The 16,078-nt window shown below is 37.8% G+C and overlaps 1 protein-coding gene across 2 annotated transcripts; it reads right to left on the bottom strand.

Moving 5' to 3' along the window:
- Positions 1–303: 303 nt before the first annotated feature.
- LOC145443988 (transmembrane protein 45B-like) lies at positions 304–16,061 on the bottom strand. Of its 2 annotated transcripts, none has more exons than XM_080321891.1 (8): positions 15,926–16,061; positions 10,357–10,466; positions 7,709–7,879; positions 7,298–7,404; positions 5,160–5,291; positions 4,460–4,526; positions 3,421–3,559; positions 304–2,138 (listed from the first exon to the last, which is right to left on the bottom strand). In XM_080321891.1, the coding sequence occupies exons 1-8, from the start codon at positions 16,015–16,017 to the stop codon at positions 1,997–1,999; spliced, it is 960 nt and encodes a 319-aa protein (XP_080178017.1). In that variant the 5' UTR covers positions 16,018–16,061; the 3' UTR covers positions 304–1,996. The 2 variants fall into 2 exon arrangements, with proteins under 2 accessions (XP_080178017.1, XP_080178018.1); XM_080321892.1 differs by lacking the exon at positions 15,926–16,061 and adding an exon at positions 12,804–13,929.
- Positions 16,062–16,078: the final 17 nt, after the last annotated feature.

Here is a 16,078-nt window from a genome sequence, read left to right as displayed (position 1 = left end):
TTTACTTCGCCTAGGCTAAGGTGGGTGTCTGATCTTAATGGCTACTCCAAGTTGTTTCGACACCTTCCTATCTTATCATTGTATCGCAGTCCTGTGATGTTTTGAAACGATGAAAATATTAATAAACCTGATTGATTGATTGACTTGATTTTTTGTTGTATCTCGATCTAATCAGGAATTCTGATCTAATTAGTAATAACTGTGTCGCTATAATCCTAATTTAAATCCTACTTGGAAAAGTTAGTTTTCCAATTCCGCTATACACTAGCTACCAACCTACTGCAGGACGCCAAAAGAACTCCCTTTGTTCAAACGCATGTATTGGAACAACGGTGCTAGGACACTATGAAACTCACTCTGCTATTATTACATCAACAGATAAATCTTGTTAACAATATAAAGGAAAATGAATCACGCATGCAACACTTCACACGTTAAATAATTGAAAAATATGTCTTAAACTTCATCTTCTGCAAAGAGACAATGGTGCAAATTAATACAATTACTGCCACATTTTAAAACAAGTCTTGTTTATATAATAGGGATTATGGTAACAGATGATAACGAAAATAGATTTACATAAAGGCTATCCTTAATTTCGCCACAGAAAAATTCAGCACGCTCATGTGATCGATCACATCATTCAAAAAGTCTTCCTTGGTATTTCATTTCAACAATTAAATAAGAGAACTATAAATTACTGCTAAGATTGGAAAAATATCATCACACAGCCCACAATCATAGAACAAAAGTTGCATAATAACAGATCCAGCAAAAAACAAATCACAAAATGTACCACATCAAAACTGTGCACTGACGAGAAACACGACATAGCAAATTTCAATAATTCATCTCATAAATTGCCAATTCACTGCGTAGTGCGTTTTGGTACCTCTATATGTTTAATAATATACCAATATAACAGTTCTAGTGCAAAAGACCCACTATATTCACCGATAATATAAATCTGCAATTATTATGACGTCACAACATGGTAGTAGAAAGTCGGTGAACTATAATGTGAGACAGCCAGAGAAGGAATATAGACATATTTCTTATCAGACAGATGTCCAGATGGAGACTCTCTCGTTAATTTCATGCCCAAGCCTAGCAAGTGCTGTAAAGCCGCCCGAAGAACTGCTGTAACGTTTTAGAAATGCGTCTTAATCTAAATGCCATATTCTTTTAAATATCGGTTGAATATATCAAGGTTATCGGTGAAAGTGATAGCTTGAAAATACAATATCACTCAGGCTATAGTTAATACAAAACATCCAAGTTTTTGAAATAAATTAATAGACTGCACATTGAAAATATCTGATTTCTGCAAGTAGACTATTACTGTTGATTATTGGAATGAAAATAAAGTACGCCTGTATGCCAGCGAACAACACGCTTCAATTTACAGTGGTTACAAACTTTGGGAAAAGCCATTACGTGTCAGCCGAAAATATTCGGGTTCATATCAACGCAGATATAATATTTGATCGTACCTTATAAAATTAAACCTTAAATTACGCCGATTCGCGAAATATATTGAACTCTACCACATCTAAATTATAGATCTACGCAAATAAATTACGTTCGCCGAGACTGGCTACACTACGAACACACTGCGAGCGTAACGCTGGGCTTGAAAACGGCTGTCAAGACAAACCGTCTTTTGAAAAGACTTTCGGAGGTGCACAACTTCAACATACAATTGAATAGTATAATCACATTGAAATGAACCCCAATATTTTTGGCTGACACTCGTCAGGGATAATCGTCAACAACTAGTAGAGAATTGTATATCAACAATCCTACCACAAGACGTTACAGGCATGAAAATTGGAATAATCGAAACGAACAAATGGGATGTTGCCATATATTCGTATTCCCAATACTCCGCTAGTTGTTGACGATAACCCCTGACGAGTATCAGTCGATTTGAGTTCACATCAATGTGAATATATTACTCATTGTATATTGAAAGTCTTTGGTCCGCGAAAATCGCTCAGAGCTCGTCCTCATCGTCAACGTGCCCCAGGAGACCGCCGGCCATGCCATTTTGCTTGTTCGAAGCGGTCAGGCTCATCATTTCGTCCCGCCAGGACTTGTGAAAGGACGGATCTAACGTGCGTCTCATTTTGAAGAATCTGCAATCAGGTTCAATCGCGTCAATTATAATTGTCAGGGTTGTCGTCAAGTGACACAGGGATCTGAGTCAGAAGTCAATTTTACTTTTATAGCTTTGAGGAGCACAGGACCGAGTCCAAGTAATGTTCCACCCACTATTTGCAACTCTGCTTGGGTGATAGCGAATACCCCACATTCATATTATCGAGCTCACCTCACTCTAAACAGATTCCGACCCTATTTTTCGATTACCAATCCTGATACACAAATTACGATTGATGTGGAGATTTTACTAATTTTAGAAGTCACAATAAAATGCCTGTCTCGGCCGTTAGAGTCTCAAATCATACGACTTGATAGAGTCAACCAGGGTTGTAATGACTCGAGTCATATTTTCAAAATACGGAAATGACTCGACTAGTGTCAATCTGTGTCTTGACTCGACTTGGACTCGAGTCATCGCGCATGACTCGGACCAAGTCATATGACTCGAGACTCAGACGGCCAAGACCGGCATTTTATAGTATTTTCGAAGAATTGTGAAGTAACCATCCTGCTGGGATTTCGTCTGATTGGTACTGGTACTTGAAAATGTGACCAGAAACTGCTAAAAGTGAGGAAAATTAGTATATTATAAATGCGAAACATTCGATATCACCAAACATAGTTATATAAGGAGAGTTTAACAAGACTTCAACTGGAAACTGAGCCGTCAACACAATGACTTGGACTCGGACTCGAGTCATAATACCATGACTCAGACTCGACCGTCTGTTCGCTGACTTGACTTTGTGGTGAATTGAAAATGACTCGACTTGACTCGAGTCAAATCAATAAAAGTGAAATTGACTTGTGACTCGGAGCCTTGCGACTTGGTTACAACCCTGGAGTCAACACACAAATTGACTCAAGTTAGGTCGAGTCACTAAGGAATTGTGAACGAGTCATTACAACTCGGTCAACCATGCGTGTCGCATCACAATGCGTCCGAATCGCATTACTTACACCTAACAACCATAGGCGGTCAGTACAGGAGTAATTCTACTTGATCAGCACAGGAGTACTAGTACTTAACGAGCCGACATTCAACATTGCAAAGTACATGTCCACATTGTCAACGAAAAAGGCTGATACAGGCTAATATTCCAATCCAAAATTACTTTCTAATTTACAAAATCCAATTTGTAAAAATTGCCTGGAATACTGTTCAAACGGTCTCCCTCCAGGAAAAGAAGTACTTCACCTCTGCCAAAAACCACCATTCAAACCAATGCCTAGTCAAAACTGCGGTAAAAGTCTCACCTGTACAAGAGGAAATAGATCACCATCACCACAATAATGACAATGGCGAGGGCCCACGTCCAGAACATCGTCAGGAACATCAAATTGAGATGGGACAGCTGCTCCTTGTCGCCGCTGCACGTATTTTCGTTATCGTGACCTGAAAACGGAGATTACCACCATTCAAGATGACGCTATTGCATCGTACGGCACCACAGTCAATTCATCAGCAAAATTTTTTATGGATTGGAAAATTTTTTCTATTGTGGAAGAAGCCTTGAAACCTAAATTGGTCATTAGGGGTGTTCAAAAATGACTTTTTTCTCAAATTCTACTGGTTACTTGATAGAATTGTTAGGTTACCTAATTGAAGCCTGCATACCAAATTTGGTTCAATTCCAAACAGTAGCTGCTTTGCTACAGGAGAAGAAAGTTTTTTATTTATTATATAGAAATGAAATTTTTTTAATATTATGTTCACTCCATGAAATTGTTAGGTTGTCTATAGAAACGATGTTCACCAAATTTGGCTTAATTCTAACCAGCAGAAGCGGAGTTATTGATATCGAAAAATTTGGATTTGAATAAAATAGTATTTACGGTGGGCACAATTATAATAAAAAGTTTAAAATTTTCTGTTCACCCCATGAAATTGTTTAGTTGTCCATAGAAACGATGCTCACCGAATTTGGCTCAATTTTAACCAGCGAAAGTGGAGTTATTGATGTCGAAAATTTTAATAAAATAGTTTCAACAGTGGGCTCAATTATAATAAATAATCAAGAATTGGCCACCGTAAACACCAATTTAGTCAAATCATTATTTTTAGACATCAATAACACAAAGTGCAATGAAACAGGTACGGTCAAAAAATACCAAATTACCTTTAATGTGAGGTAAAACTGGCATTAATTTCCCTGTGGTCGCATAAATGGTGCTAGAATACACTACTCGAAATCTAACACTCAATTTACAATCGAGTCACTCTGCTAGTCGACTTTGTCAAGCCTCAATTACGAGTGAACTATTCATAATCAAGACTGCGAGACCGACAACGTACCTGGCATTCCTTCGGTGTAGCAAGGGTCCCAAGTCTTGTGGTCGGGCGGATAGAGAATGTATGCGACCTGGCAGAAAAAAAGCATTATAACATTCTCGATCACCACCTTACCAAAGAAATGCGAAAAATACAGATTTACACGACAACATTGATTACTATTTGCGTCTCCTAAACCAAGATAAGCACGGTGACGCAAACATCAAAATCCAATCCAAAACCGATCAATGATAATTTCAAATTGATTGATTGGCAATGGTCAGATATATCTGATGTTCACTTTGAAAGTTTGCTAACATTCCAAGAATATTGAAAAATATAAGACAGCGCTTCTTAACCTATACTAACCCAGCAAGACGTAAGCTAATATGCAGCCTTCGTCGTACCACAAATTTTCACCTAGTCAAAAAACAAAAGACCACCTTATTACACACAACTAATACATTACCACAGAACACTGGTGCACGAAATGAAGTGTGCATCATCACAAGACCATTGAAACATGATTCCCATATAAAACAAAACATTGATAATGAATAGATGTATGTGTGGTGTGTGTCTTGACCTGCAGCACCGGCGTTTGTAGGAACCCTGATTAAGAAACACTGATGTAGGGGGTCAGATATTTCAAACATTGAAAAACTTGAATTTTTCATTGAAGCACAAGCAATAGAAAAATAAGCGAAACCTTACAGTTACTCACCATCCAAAACCAGACCCCTTGGAAGATAAGCAGGATCGTGTAAAGCATTTGGAGAACGTGGGTCACCATACGATTTTTCGTAAAGAAAACTTCCAGAAACACAAAGAGTGCGCACGGCCACACAGCGAGCACCTGAAAGATAAAAAATAATTCTAGAATGGTGCCGATGCAGAATCAATTTTGCAGATTTGCGCTATCAACTATATTTTAGCAAAGGTCCAGTTAAAATATTTCATTCATACAAAGGTGATACAGCCTAACAACTATATACAAAATACGGCAAAGCGCCAAAGCAGTATTAGCAAAAGAAATAAGCGAAATCTATTTATTGTTCCGTTAGCCGCAGCTACAGGCTACTGTACTTCTTCAAACCTTGAATTTTTTGAAAGTGAATACTGAGACAGATAAGGTCATGATTCAACACTAGGGCTCTTCAAAAATGACTTTTTTTCTCAAATCGCACTGGCTACTTGATAAAATTGTTAGGTTACCTAATTTAAGCCTACACACCAAATTTGGTTCAATTCCAACCAGTAGCCGCATTGCTACAGGAGAAGAAAGTCTCTATATATTATATAAAAATAAATAACAAAAATTTGAAAATTTTCTGTTCACCACATGAAAGTGTTAGGTTGTCTATAGAAACGATATTGGCCAAATTTGGTTCAATTCCAAACAGTGGAAGCGGAGTTAATGGAGTTATTGCCGACGGAAAATTTGGATTTGAATAAAATAGTATTTACGGTGGGCACCACTACAATAAATAATTAAAGAATTGGTCACCGTAAATACTGTTTTATTCATAATCCAAATTTTTCGACGGCAATAACTCCGCTTCTACTGGCTGGAATTGAGCCACGTGAAGAGGAATTGTAAACCACATGAAATAGTCCTTGTAGCACAAAAACTGAACACACTTTTAAAGATTTTACCTATTTCTAGTGTTATTAGTCATTAAGGGTTAGTTGCGAAGACATATCAAAAGTAATCACCACCAATTAACTGCTAAAAGTATAGAAATCCTAAACAAAATCGACCTCTTTGAAACGAGTTACGAGTGCTTTTCAATAGCCACCTTTGTTTATTGCAAACTCGGCTAAAATGAGACGTTTTGGGCCTGGGCTAATAATTTCCAGCTCAATGTACAAGCAGAATAGGTCGATCAAAATTGCTGACCGAGCCTACTTAAGCAAAGAGTGACTCACACGCTAGGTCAATTAGTGCGCTAGCATCCTGAAACAGACGCAATTACACCGTCAGGTTATACACACACGAGACGGCAAACATTTACCGAGATGGCTATGTTGGCTCCCTTTTATCCATTATCCGGGTAGTGAAAAGCTGATACGCAACACCTCAAATCTTGATTATTTATGCCTCCCAATACGAACGTTTGAAATAGGGTTTTGTGTCAATTTCATAAAAGATACATCACTGAAACCAGCGAAATTATTTTGAAAGCTTCTTAAAGGTACAGAACTTCAATATAGAATTGAATAATACATTTGTATTGCAATAAACCTGAGTATTTTCGGCTGATACTGATGTAATCGTCAGCAACTAGTAGAGAAGTAGAAAGAACATTGTATATCACCAATCTTATGGTGAACTGTGATACGATTGTTGATATACACATCCGTTTCTTTATTAGTTGCTGACGACCACCCCTGACGTGGGCCAGCCAGAAATATTTGGATTTATATCAATATAAATATATTATCCAATTGTTAATCGAACCATGTAAAATTTTTAAAAGATTTCCATCAAAATCAGTTATATTATATGTGTAGATTTAGATCAAGGATTACCAACACACGACATTTTGAAATACTGGAATTCATTTCGGTATCAAAATTATAAGCTATTCTCATGTGACCAACATCACTATTGCTCGCCAGCTGAAACAGCTTTGGCGATGGCCACAGCATGCCATCGAGGGATAATCGACCAATATCGTGCAATTGCAATGCAATAGCAACCCCTGATTTAGATGCTATAAAGCAAAACCAAACAAACATTATGTTGTGACTAGAGTTAGCCGGAACGAATCGATGCATTTTGTTGCCAATGAGGACGCAGCAGGCTAACTCTCTCACTTACGAACGAGAATTCTGCAAACAAACGAGACTTGTTCTTACCAAGAGTACGTGACAGCGTGAATCGATGATGGACCTCCCGTCTAAATGAAAGTAAAAGAGGTAGCCTTCCACAAAGAGCGCCAGTCCTGCTGCCATTCGGTCGAGACCTAAAAATTGGCATCGGTAATTGAAGAACGATTATCTTTGAACATGTGTTTGCATTAGAGTTGGACTACCAGAAAATTTTCCACTTTTTCAAACCAAATTAGAATTAGAATTATAGCTATACGTTTTTTTAAAAATTACATTAGAATTACTAAATTCGCAAGAAGTTAGAAATTGAATTTGAATCCGAATTAGAAAGAAACACAAAAACAAACTATAGAAACATTTCTCAAATCAGGCTAGAATTAGATTACCAGCACTAAAATTATCTCTTTGTCCAAGTCGTCATGTCGCAAATACTCTCACCTCTTGGTACGACATCCCTGGCCATATACGAGACGATATCGAACCATCCGCTGAGACCAAAGAACAAGTACATCGTGGCGTGCTGCCAGTTCATTGGATGCGTGAAATTTCCGTCGGCCCTGTGCAATGCGCCTTGCGGCGCGCCGGGATAGAAAAGTTCCACGAGAGTACCTGCACAATTTAAATCCAATAAAACGACGCGGATAAGATGATAAGGAAATTGGCGAGACAACATTTGATAGTTTGACTATAACCGCAGTCTGCCTTGCGAACACAACCAACGGCAAGAAGAACCTTCATTAGTCTAAGTAAACGATAAAAGATGGGTAAAAGTATTGTAAAAGTTGGGTAAATGGGTAAAGTTGTTGGTAGAGGCTGTACACACTTTCATTTGCGTGCCTTACAGACAAATTTTAACAAAGTATATCAACCAAGCCTGTGGCTACAGAAGCAGTGCCTGTACTAAATTGAGCTTAAGCGCTCTCTCCACTCAGATTATTCAAAATTTCATGCAGTTAACGTCATATTTTGTGATACGATTGTTGATATACGATGCTCTGTCGAATGCTCTACTGGTTGCCGACGACTACCCCTGTCAGCCGAAAATATTCGGGTTCATTTCAACACGAATATACCAATATACCCAGGGTTGCCATCGACATCGACCCAAAAATAAGGACAGTCGAAAATTTAGATTAGCATGAAAATGCGTTTTTGTACATTGTATTTATATGAGTCGTGGCATATCACATTCCATACTTTTCGTCAGGAACAATCTGCTCCAGCAACTTTGTTATTAGAAAGTTCTTCATGGATCTCACGACAGCTCAGGTCTAGGTTGACCATTACTCAGGGCCAAAACAGCACTTCGTCAGCCCCCCTCCCCCAAAAAAACGTTGGTCTTGGAACTCCTCCCCCTATAAGGTGATAAACCAAACTTCTTCACTTCGTTGTGATTGGAGGCGTAAACCAAGATGGAAAAAAGCCCTAAGTCCAGACAAAATCATGTTTTGAGCGTATGGAGCAAGAACTCCAGATATAATGCTTGTAGTCTTGGTCCTGGCCGAACAAAATTTATTTGCGATGTTGGAATCGGGGAATATTGCTTTGAACATTTGTGATGTGCAATCGGTTGGCAAGGAATGATCGCTGGTTTTGACAGTATGGAATGCCCAGGTACCCTCTGCAGCTGCTGCCTAGTAGTCTGTGGTCGTTGCTGCTGATCGACTTGTTGAAAAATTAATCAGCGACAGGCTCAAATTAATCATTATGACACACTTCTTGTGGCTTGGGGTATGAATGTGAGTTGAAATAGCGGTCTTTCCTATGGCCTCCAGGTTAATGTCACAATTGCAGATGTTGCAATGTGCGAAACACTCGCCCTTCCAGCGTTTAAACTAATTTAAACTAATCAGATTCAGAATTTAGCCTTACTAGTAGCTAAATCTATATGCTCAAATGCTATATAATTTAGTTAAATTTATTAATGATTTATTACTTTTTAACCAACGTGTTGACTGCACTGCGCCTTTTTTCACTACGCAATAAATGCTGCCTTCCCCACAGCTTGAGCTTATTCTGCTGTAGACCAAACAGCAGGAATCTGGGCCCGCTATTTATTGCTACAATGATGTCCGCTGGGGTAGCTTATTGGTACAGACGAAACTGCTAAATCACCACTCACAAACCTAGCTATCTCACTACTTGGAAATCAAATCTTGTGGTGTGTACGTCACGAGAGTTCCTTTCAGTTATGAATGATGTCATAAAATCTCGACGCAAAAGCATAATTTTAGAATATTATGCAGAGAAAAACGATCGAAGTTCAGTAGTGGTTGAAAATACGACAAAATAAGGACGCAAGTCGAAAATTAGGACATTTCTTAGAAATAAGGACAGTCGAGTTTTCTAAGACGTGGCGCTTCAAAATAAGGACAAATCTTAGAAATAAGGACGGTATGGCAACCCTGAATATACCATTCAATTGTACACTTGAAATTTATGTGAAGCATTGGCTGCTGCTGTCATTTTTCGTATTGCGTATCGAAGTTTCTGCAAGGCAAAGTCCCGTGAAGTCACCAAACTTAATTTTGAGTGCTGGGTTAATTTTGACAGTAATGCGACTTTGCGGAGTAATAGATTCTACCATACTGTTACATGTCGCTAAATTCAGTAAATTGTACTGCTGCAATACAAGCAACCCAGGTTTACAGACTTACACAGTGGAAAATAGTATCGGAACAACGTTGATACATCAACTCTCAGTGGCAGGGAGAGTGCAACTTCAATACTTGAAGAAAAAATTTGACCTTACTAAACTAGTATCATTAGATTTAACTTGATTAAAATTCGAGCAGCCTACTCAACCATTGTGCCAAACCCTACTAGCCTACTGCCCCGAAATGAGTTGTATGCCACTTTTAAACTGTTTAGTACAGCATTGTCATGTAGAATGTAAATCAAAGCACGCTGTCAACTGAACATCACGTCAAAAATCGTTCTAAATTTAATACCAGATTAAAATCTGGTGTTCTATTTCTCGACTTAACGGACAAGCTTTAAACCTCTGAACATTTTGCAAATGACAACACAAGTAAAAGGTACTTGGCAATCTGGCCAAACTGGTCTAACTCTACGTCAAAACGTACCGCAGGATATGAAAAATATCTTCACGCATCCCTCGATGACGTGCACAGAGAACGGGATGCCGCAGCACTTGAAAGTTGCATAGTAATTGAAGTCTTTTTTGCTTCGGTGCCTGTAAAGTAAAACAGCAAACGTTAACCCAAGCGTCGATTACAAAATAAATGGTTGTCAATGATGAGTCGTGCAAAGACCATGCGACACACAGATACAGACACCTACAGTAGACTTGGACCATCACATAATTCTAGTCGAAGAGCTTCTTGGAGATACAGAACTTCAATATACAATAGCATGGCATATTCATATCGAGAGGACCCCAAATATTTCCGGCTGACACTCGCCAGGGGTAAGCGTCAGGAGCTAGTATAGAGTTGGAAAGAACATTTCAACATGAATATACTATTCATTTGTATAATTCTAGTCGTTTAATAAGACTAATTAGAGTGAAATGTCGTGACCTCGATTTTCGTATTCCTTTCTAATTTGTAATGCCATTCAATTTCAAAGTTTGTTGCGAATTCAGTACAATCCGTTGTGGAAAAACAGTAGCCATCATTCTAATTCTCACATCACATCACAGTTAGATAATAATGTAATGTTAGTATGAATAAGCATGACATCACGAAAAGTTATTAGCAATGGATAAGGATTACGCCTGTATGCTTGTGGCCTACTTCTGATTTAGGTGAACAACATTTGTTGTAACATTTGTAATTTCAAGCCCGACATGTCAAATTATTCAGGTCCATTTCGTAGTGTTTGTATATAAGTATTAAGATGAATCACCATCACCACTGATAAGGGCTGGATTGACCACTTTAATCAACTTTATGTCAGTGTTAATACCAAAGCAATAATGACATTGTAGTTCTTCCAATTCCAATTGAAGTACTAAGAGCTATATTAACCCAACAGAACTACTCGTGTAAGATTTGATTGTAGACTAGCTGGTGACCAGCTCATAACCTTTCTTACCCAGGAGTAATAGATGAATATTGAGGAACATTTGAAATATTTCTCAACATAGCTACACATAATACATCAAATAAGCATTAACAACGTCAACAGATACGGTATCTTGATTGTATACTGAAAAATTAGCCTATTTTGCATGTATGACAGTGTCATAATGACACTTAAATTTGATTAGTATTATGCAATTAAACTCAGAAATTCAATCCTATATCCCTGCCTCTGGGACTATGAGTCGATTTACACGGTACTTGTTGAAATGAATTACTTTAAATAGAGCAAATTGATGCCATTTCATCCACTAATACACCACAATGATGGTGGACAAGCGGTCCAAAACAATCAAGAAAATATTACAGCATTATTTGGCAACCTGTCGTGACATACCATGTACATAGTTGTAAGACCTCTTGTAAAGTACAAGTTCTACAAAACACTTTTTGACATAGCCGAACCAGTATAAGTGACGCATTATTAGCACAATTAACCCATGTCTTGAATCCAGATCAAAGGTTGCTGGCAACTTCACCAAAACGATCTAAAGATGATAACTTGTGTAAACGAAGTCCATAAATAAATATTGACAGACAGACCAGTATTCTTGAACCATTCACTAAATCTTGCCTTTGTATAAGTTTAAGCAAGGTAGGATTTTAGTCTTACAAATTCAACGATGATTTTATATTCGAGTTGCTTTGGAACTCGCAATTTTGGACAGAATTAAGTTAGAAGTCCATGATTTCAAGTGCTGATATATGCCCATAATCCGTTTAAGTCATGTAAATTGCATCATTGAATCGCTATTCAATGTCGCTTTCCGAGTTACATAATAGATATTTTGTAATTAATATTCAACAGAGTCGTATTTAAATATGGCCTACGTAAGGATTAGCATGTGATCTCAGACAAAGGCGAATTTTTTTTTTAATTTTCACAGCAATTAAGTAATAAGGATTGAATCATATATCGTTTGTGAAGTCTTAATCGATCTGCAGCATCTATAAAGGTTAACTGACGAACTGTGACTGCCACTATTCACAATCCATATTCACACAGCGGATTAACACCTTAGCAGGTATAGGCCCAACATGAAATCATCAACAATGTACAATACAAAGGTATATGATGATGCTATATATCGATACTGGCTAATGGGTAGTATCAACATGGTTTCTCAATAGCCTATAACTGTAACGAGACAACGTCCTAATTCCCATTGGTGAACCACCAAGAGAGGTAGCAACCTATTCAAAGCCACATGCCACACCAAAGCCACAACCATGCTACCCAGCAGGCAAAGCACGCAATACTCAGATGGAAGGATGAATTAAACACTGACACGAACCCAGTTTAGTTACGAGGTTATTCTAAGATTTTACAACAGGCAATAAAACCATTTTATTAGTTCGGAGAACTAATTGATTGATTGGTGGCGATGTCACCCGGCATGCAGCGCTACTTGCAAGTTTCAACTCACTTGAAGTATTCGGCCGAAAATCTTATCAAGTACCAGACACCAAATATTATAAAGAACGTCCCAGGCAGAACATGCCCTCCATAGCTACCCATGGCGAGTCGGATGATTGAAAATTAACGACAAAATAAACTATCTATCAGGAAGTTTGAGCTGTTTTCATAGTGACGAATACACATTAGGGTTGTTTCCTAAAAAAATGCTGCACACCAAATTTATCAAATTATTCAATTTATAAAAAATGAGGATAAAATTTCAAATTTAGTTGTTAACCTCCTGAAATTGTTAAGTTGTCTAAAAGAACAATGCTTAGCAATTTTTGCTGACTTCCAACCAGTGGAAGGAAGTTATTGCAGTTGAAAATTTTAGACTCGAAAAAATAGCCTCGACGGTGAGTAGGCTAACACTAGAATTATCAATTAACTTCGCTTTACTGTTTGGAATTGCGTCAAATTTGCTTTGTATCGTTTTTGTAGACAATTCAAAAATCTCATGGGATTGACAGTAAAATTTGAATCATTTTTTTCATTCTTGATATCAAATTAAAAATTTTCAAACTCCTGTGTGATCACATCTACCAGTAGGAATCGAGCTAACTTTGGTGTGCAGTGTTTTTTAGGCAACATACCCATTTAATCAGTGAATCCCAGAAATCAGGAAAAAAAGTTCATTTTCAACAACCATAATACACATTTCTTGGTACTATGGTAAGTCCTGTTAGCAAACTGAATCTTCAAAAACCGCAATTTCAATTCAGTGCTTACATGTAACCCTATTTCCTGAAATAGACCACCTCAATACGTTACAGGAATGCATTTCACAACAACAAATACCGACTCCTGCAATAAAGATATCCTTGTCAGTATTGAAAACTTCGAAATCAGAATGACATAATCACATTAGCATCATAATAATCAGAACAGTAATCATAAACCCGGTCAGTTCGGTTTATTGTTAACAGTTTCATCAGATCAAAACACCACAAGATTGCCATACAATGAAAAGATAGTAGAGTGTAATAACCACCTAACTATACTCTGGCTACCAAGTCCACACACTAGTTACACCTGCTGCAGCCTTCGCTTATCATTATAACCTACAGTTGATGAACTGAATCACAACAACTCTCCCTAACAGAACAGATTGCTACAGTGACCAGACTGACATTAATGCTTTTGCAATGATTCATACAACATGTGTGAATACATGGCCGCCTGAATCATAGACGAACCTGGCGTGGAAGGTTAGCTGAAAGACATTATATGGTTATATTATTTCGTATAGGGGTGTAAATCACATTCAATACAAGTTATATAGTTTCTTGGAGGGAGCCTCAGAACTTCATATTGAAGTAATCCCGGATATTTTCAACAGGCACTCGTCAGGGGTAATCGTCAGCAACTAGTAGAAAATCGGAAAGAACATTGCATATCAACAGTTCTATCAATACAAGTTAAATGAATCATGTTCAATCACTGACCATATGGAGCATCGAGAAAATGGATTGAGATACCAGGGTCAAAAATCCATTACCCTCCCTGCATTCGGACAGCCTCGTGAACAGAACAGAACTGAACTACTCTTGCATAGCAGTCTACAGTCTACACTCTACAGTGTGCGCAAGAGAGTAAGCACACACATATGAAGTACCAGCAGACGGAAGGTATGAATTACAGGAAAAGGAAAACCATTGGTAGAAGACTACAGACAGCAGTTTTAATCACATGACCACTGTTTTCTTGTAACTACGCTACTCTAGTTAGCTATCAAATATTCATGCAATCATTCACGTATGAAATATTTACATATATCACATGGTACCATTGTAATGTAAGTATGCCTCAGCAACATCTGTACGGTGCGGAAGTCAAATGTTTGTAAAGTACAAATTATTCAACATTCGATCTGCTTTTGCTGCTTGTAGAAGTTTGTAAGGGGAAGATTTTACAGAAAGACATGGACATTATGTATTCTCTTCTTATGATATAACACTCTTTACTAATTGCTTTATTGAAGAGGCAAACGATTCAAAACAGAAGCGGAGAGACAACAGAGATCAGTTGCTTATGAATCGGGCGTTTTTGACATGTCAAAAAATTTTTGCAACCTGCATTTCGTTTGTATCATAGGTTTTGCACTGTCACTTATCATTTGACGTTTTACATCATGAAGCCTACTTTATAGGCCTACTGTAGTAGACGGCCCAATTGTCCGCTCATTGTGAATCATAAACATTCAAATAAAACAAATAGGTTGACATGGTGTTATGCTCAACGTACCGCAATATCCTAACTGAAGCAAGACTGCGTGGGCATTGCGTGGTTCTTATATCAAGAAACGCATATGATGAAAAATTGTGATGTCGACACCATAGCCAGAATGAAGCAACACGGTGTGTCACTAGCAGTGTACGCACAATTTCAGTGTTGTCAACCAACAAATGCTGCTGTTGAACGTTCTTTCTCCATTCTTGGCAAGCTACCTAGCGAGGACAGACACTCTCTACCCGAGAATTTAGGAAAGTATCGTTCGTTGTACGACAACAAATTTTAATTATTTCTACTACAATACGTGATATACCTACTGAAATTCTTCATAGGGCCAGATTTCATATTTTTTTTACATTGCATATTTTCTCATGAAAAAATTTGTCAGTTAATGAGTCACTAAGTTTTTTCAGGCCGAACTACTTCGTAAGGAAAGACAGTTCGAGCCAGAAATGAAGATAAGTAGTATAATTCTAACGTTATGTGGGAAAACACCTAATTTGCATACTTTGGTCAAAATCAAATTTTTTTAAGGTAAAAAACAGTCAAAATTTAGTTTTTAGGTCAAAATCTTCCGTTTTTTAGGTAAAAAAATTCCCTACTTACGAATCATTGATGGCCTAAGCTCTAAAACTGAGCATTGCATCTGAGGTGTTAAGTAGGGCTAGCACAATGATTCCAGTACTCAAATCAGAATCGAGTTGACATTTCTAATGACTCGAGTCGAATTTTTCGAGTCCTCAAATTAAACTCTAATTGCCACTGAGACTGAGAGTTATAGGCCAAGTTATAGTTTCCATACTATTTTCTTTTTTTTCTATATACGACTACTCTACAAATACTTAGCAGCCGTCTTACTTGAGGTATCTTGATATGTGGCTGATCAGATAGTAGATACCGAACAGTATGAAGAAAGTACCAGGTAAAGTATGCCCGCCCCACGATGCCATGCTTGAAGTATGTCGCAAATCCCCAGTCAGGAGCTCGTCAGGTCGATTATTAACATTAAAC

Source organism: Botryllus schlosseri, chromosome 8 (assembly GCF_051294905.1).
Source record: "Botryllus schlosseri isolate E-star chromosome 8, Bs_hap1, whole genome shotgun sequence".
NCBI lineage: Eukaryota > Metazoa > Chordata > Ascidiacea > Stolidobranchia > Styelidae > Botryllus > Botryllus schlosseri.
Note: the sequence above shows the minus strand (reverse complement) of the source record. Positions and strands in the feature narration are given on the sequence as shown.

Bases quoted from the DNA above. Each gene is read 5' to 3' on its own strand.
- LOC145443988 (XM_080321891.1), bottom strand. From the start codon at position 16,017: ATGGCATCGTGGGGCGGGCATACTTTACCTGGTACTTTCTTCATACTG. The intron at 10,467-15,925 runs GTAAGACGGCTG...TTTACTTTACAG, and splicing joins CACATATCAAGATACCTCAA to GCACCGAAGCAAAAAAGACT. The intron at 3,560-4,459 runs GTACGTTGTCGG...CTCCGTTTTCAG, and splicing joins CTACACCGAAGGAATGCCAG to GTCACGATAACGAAAATACG.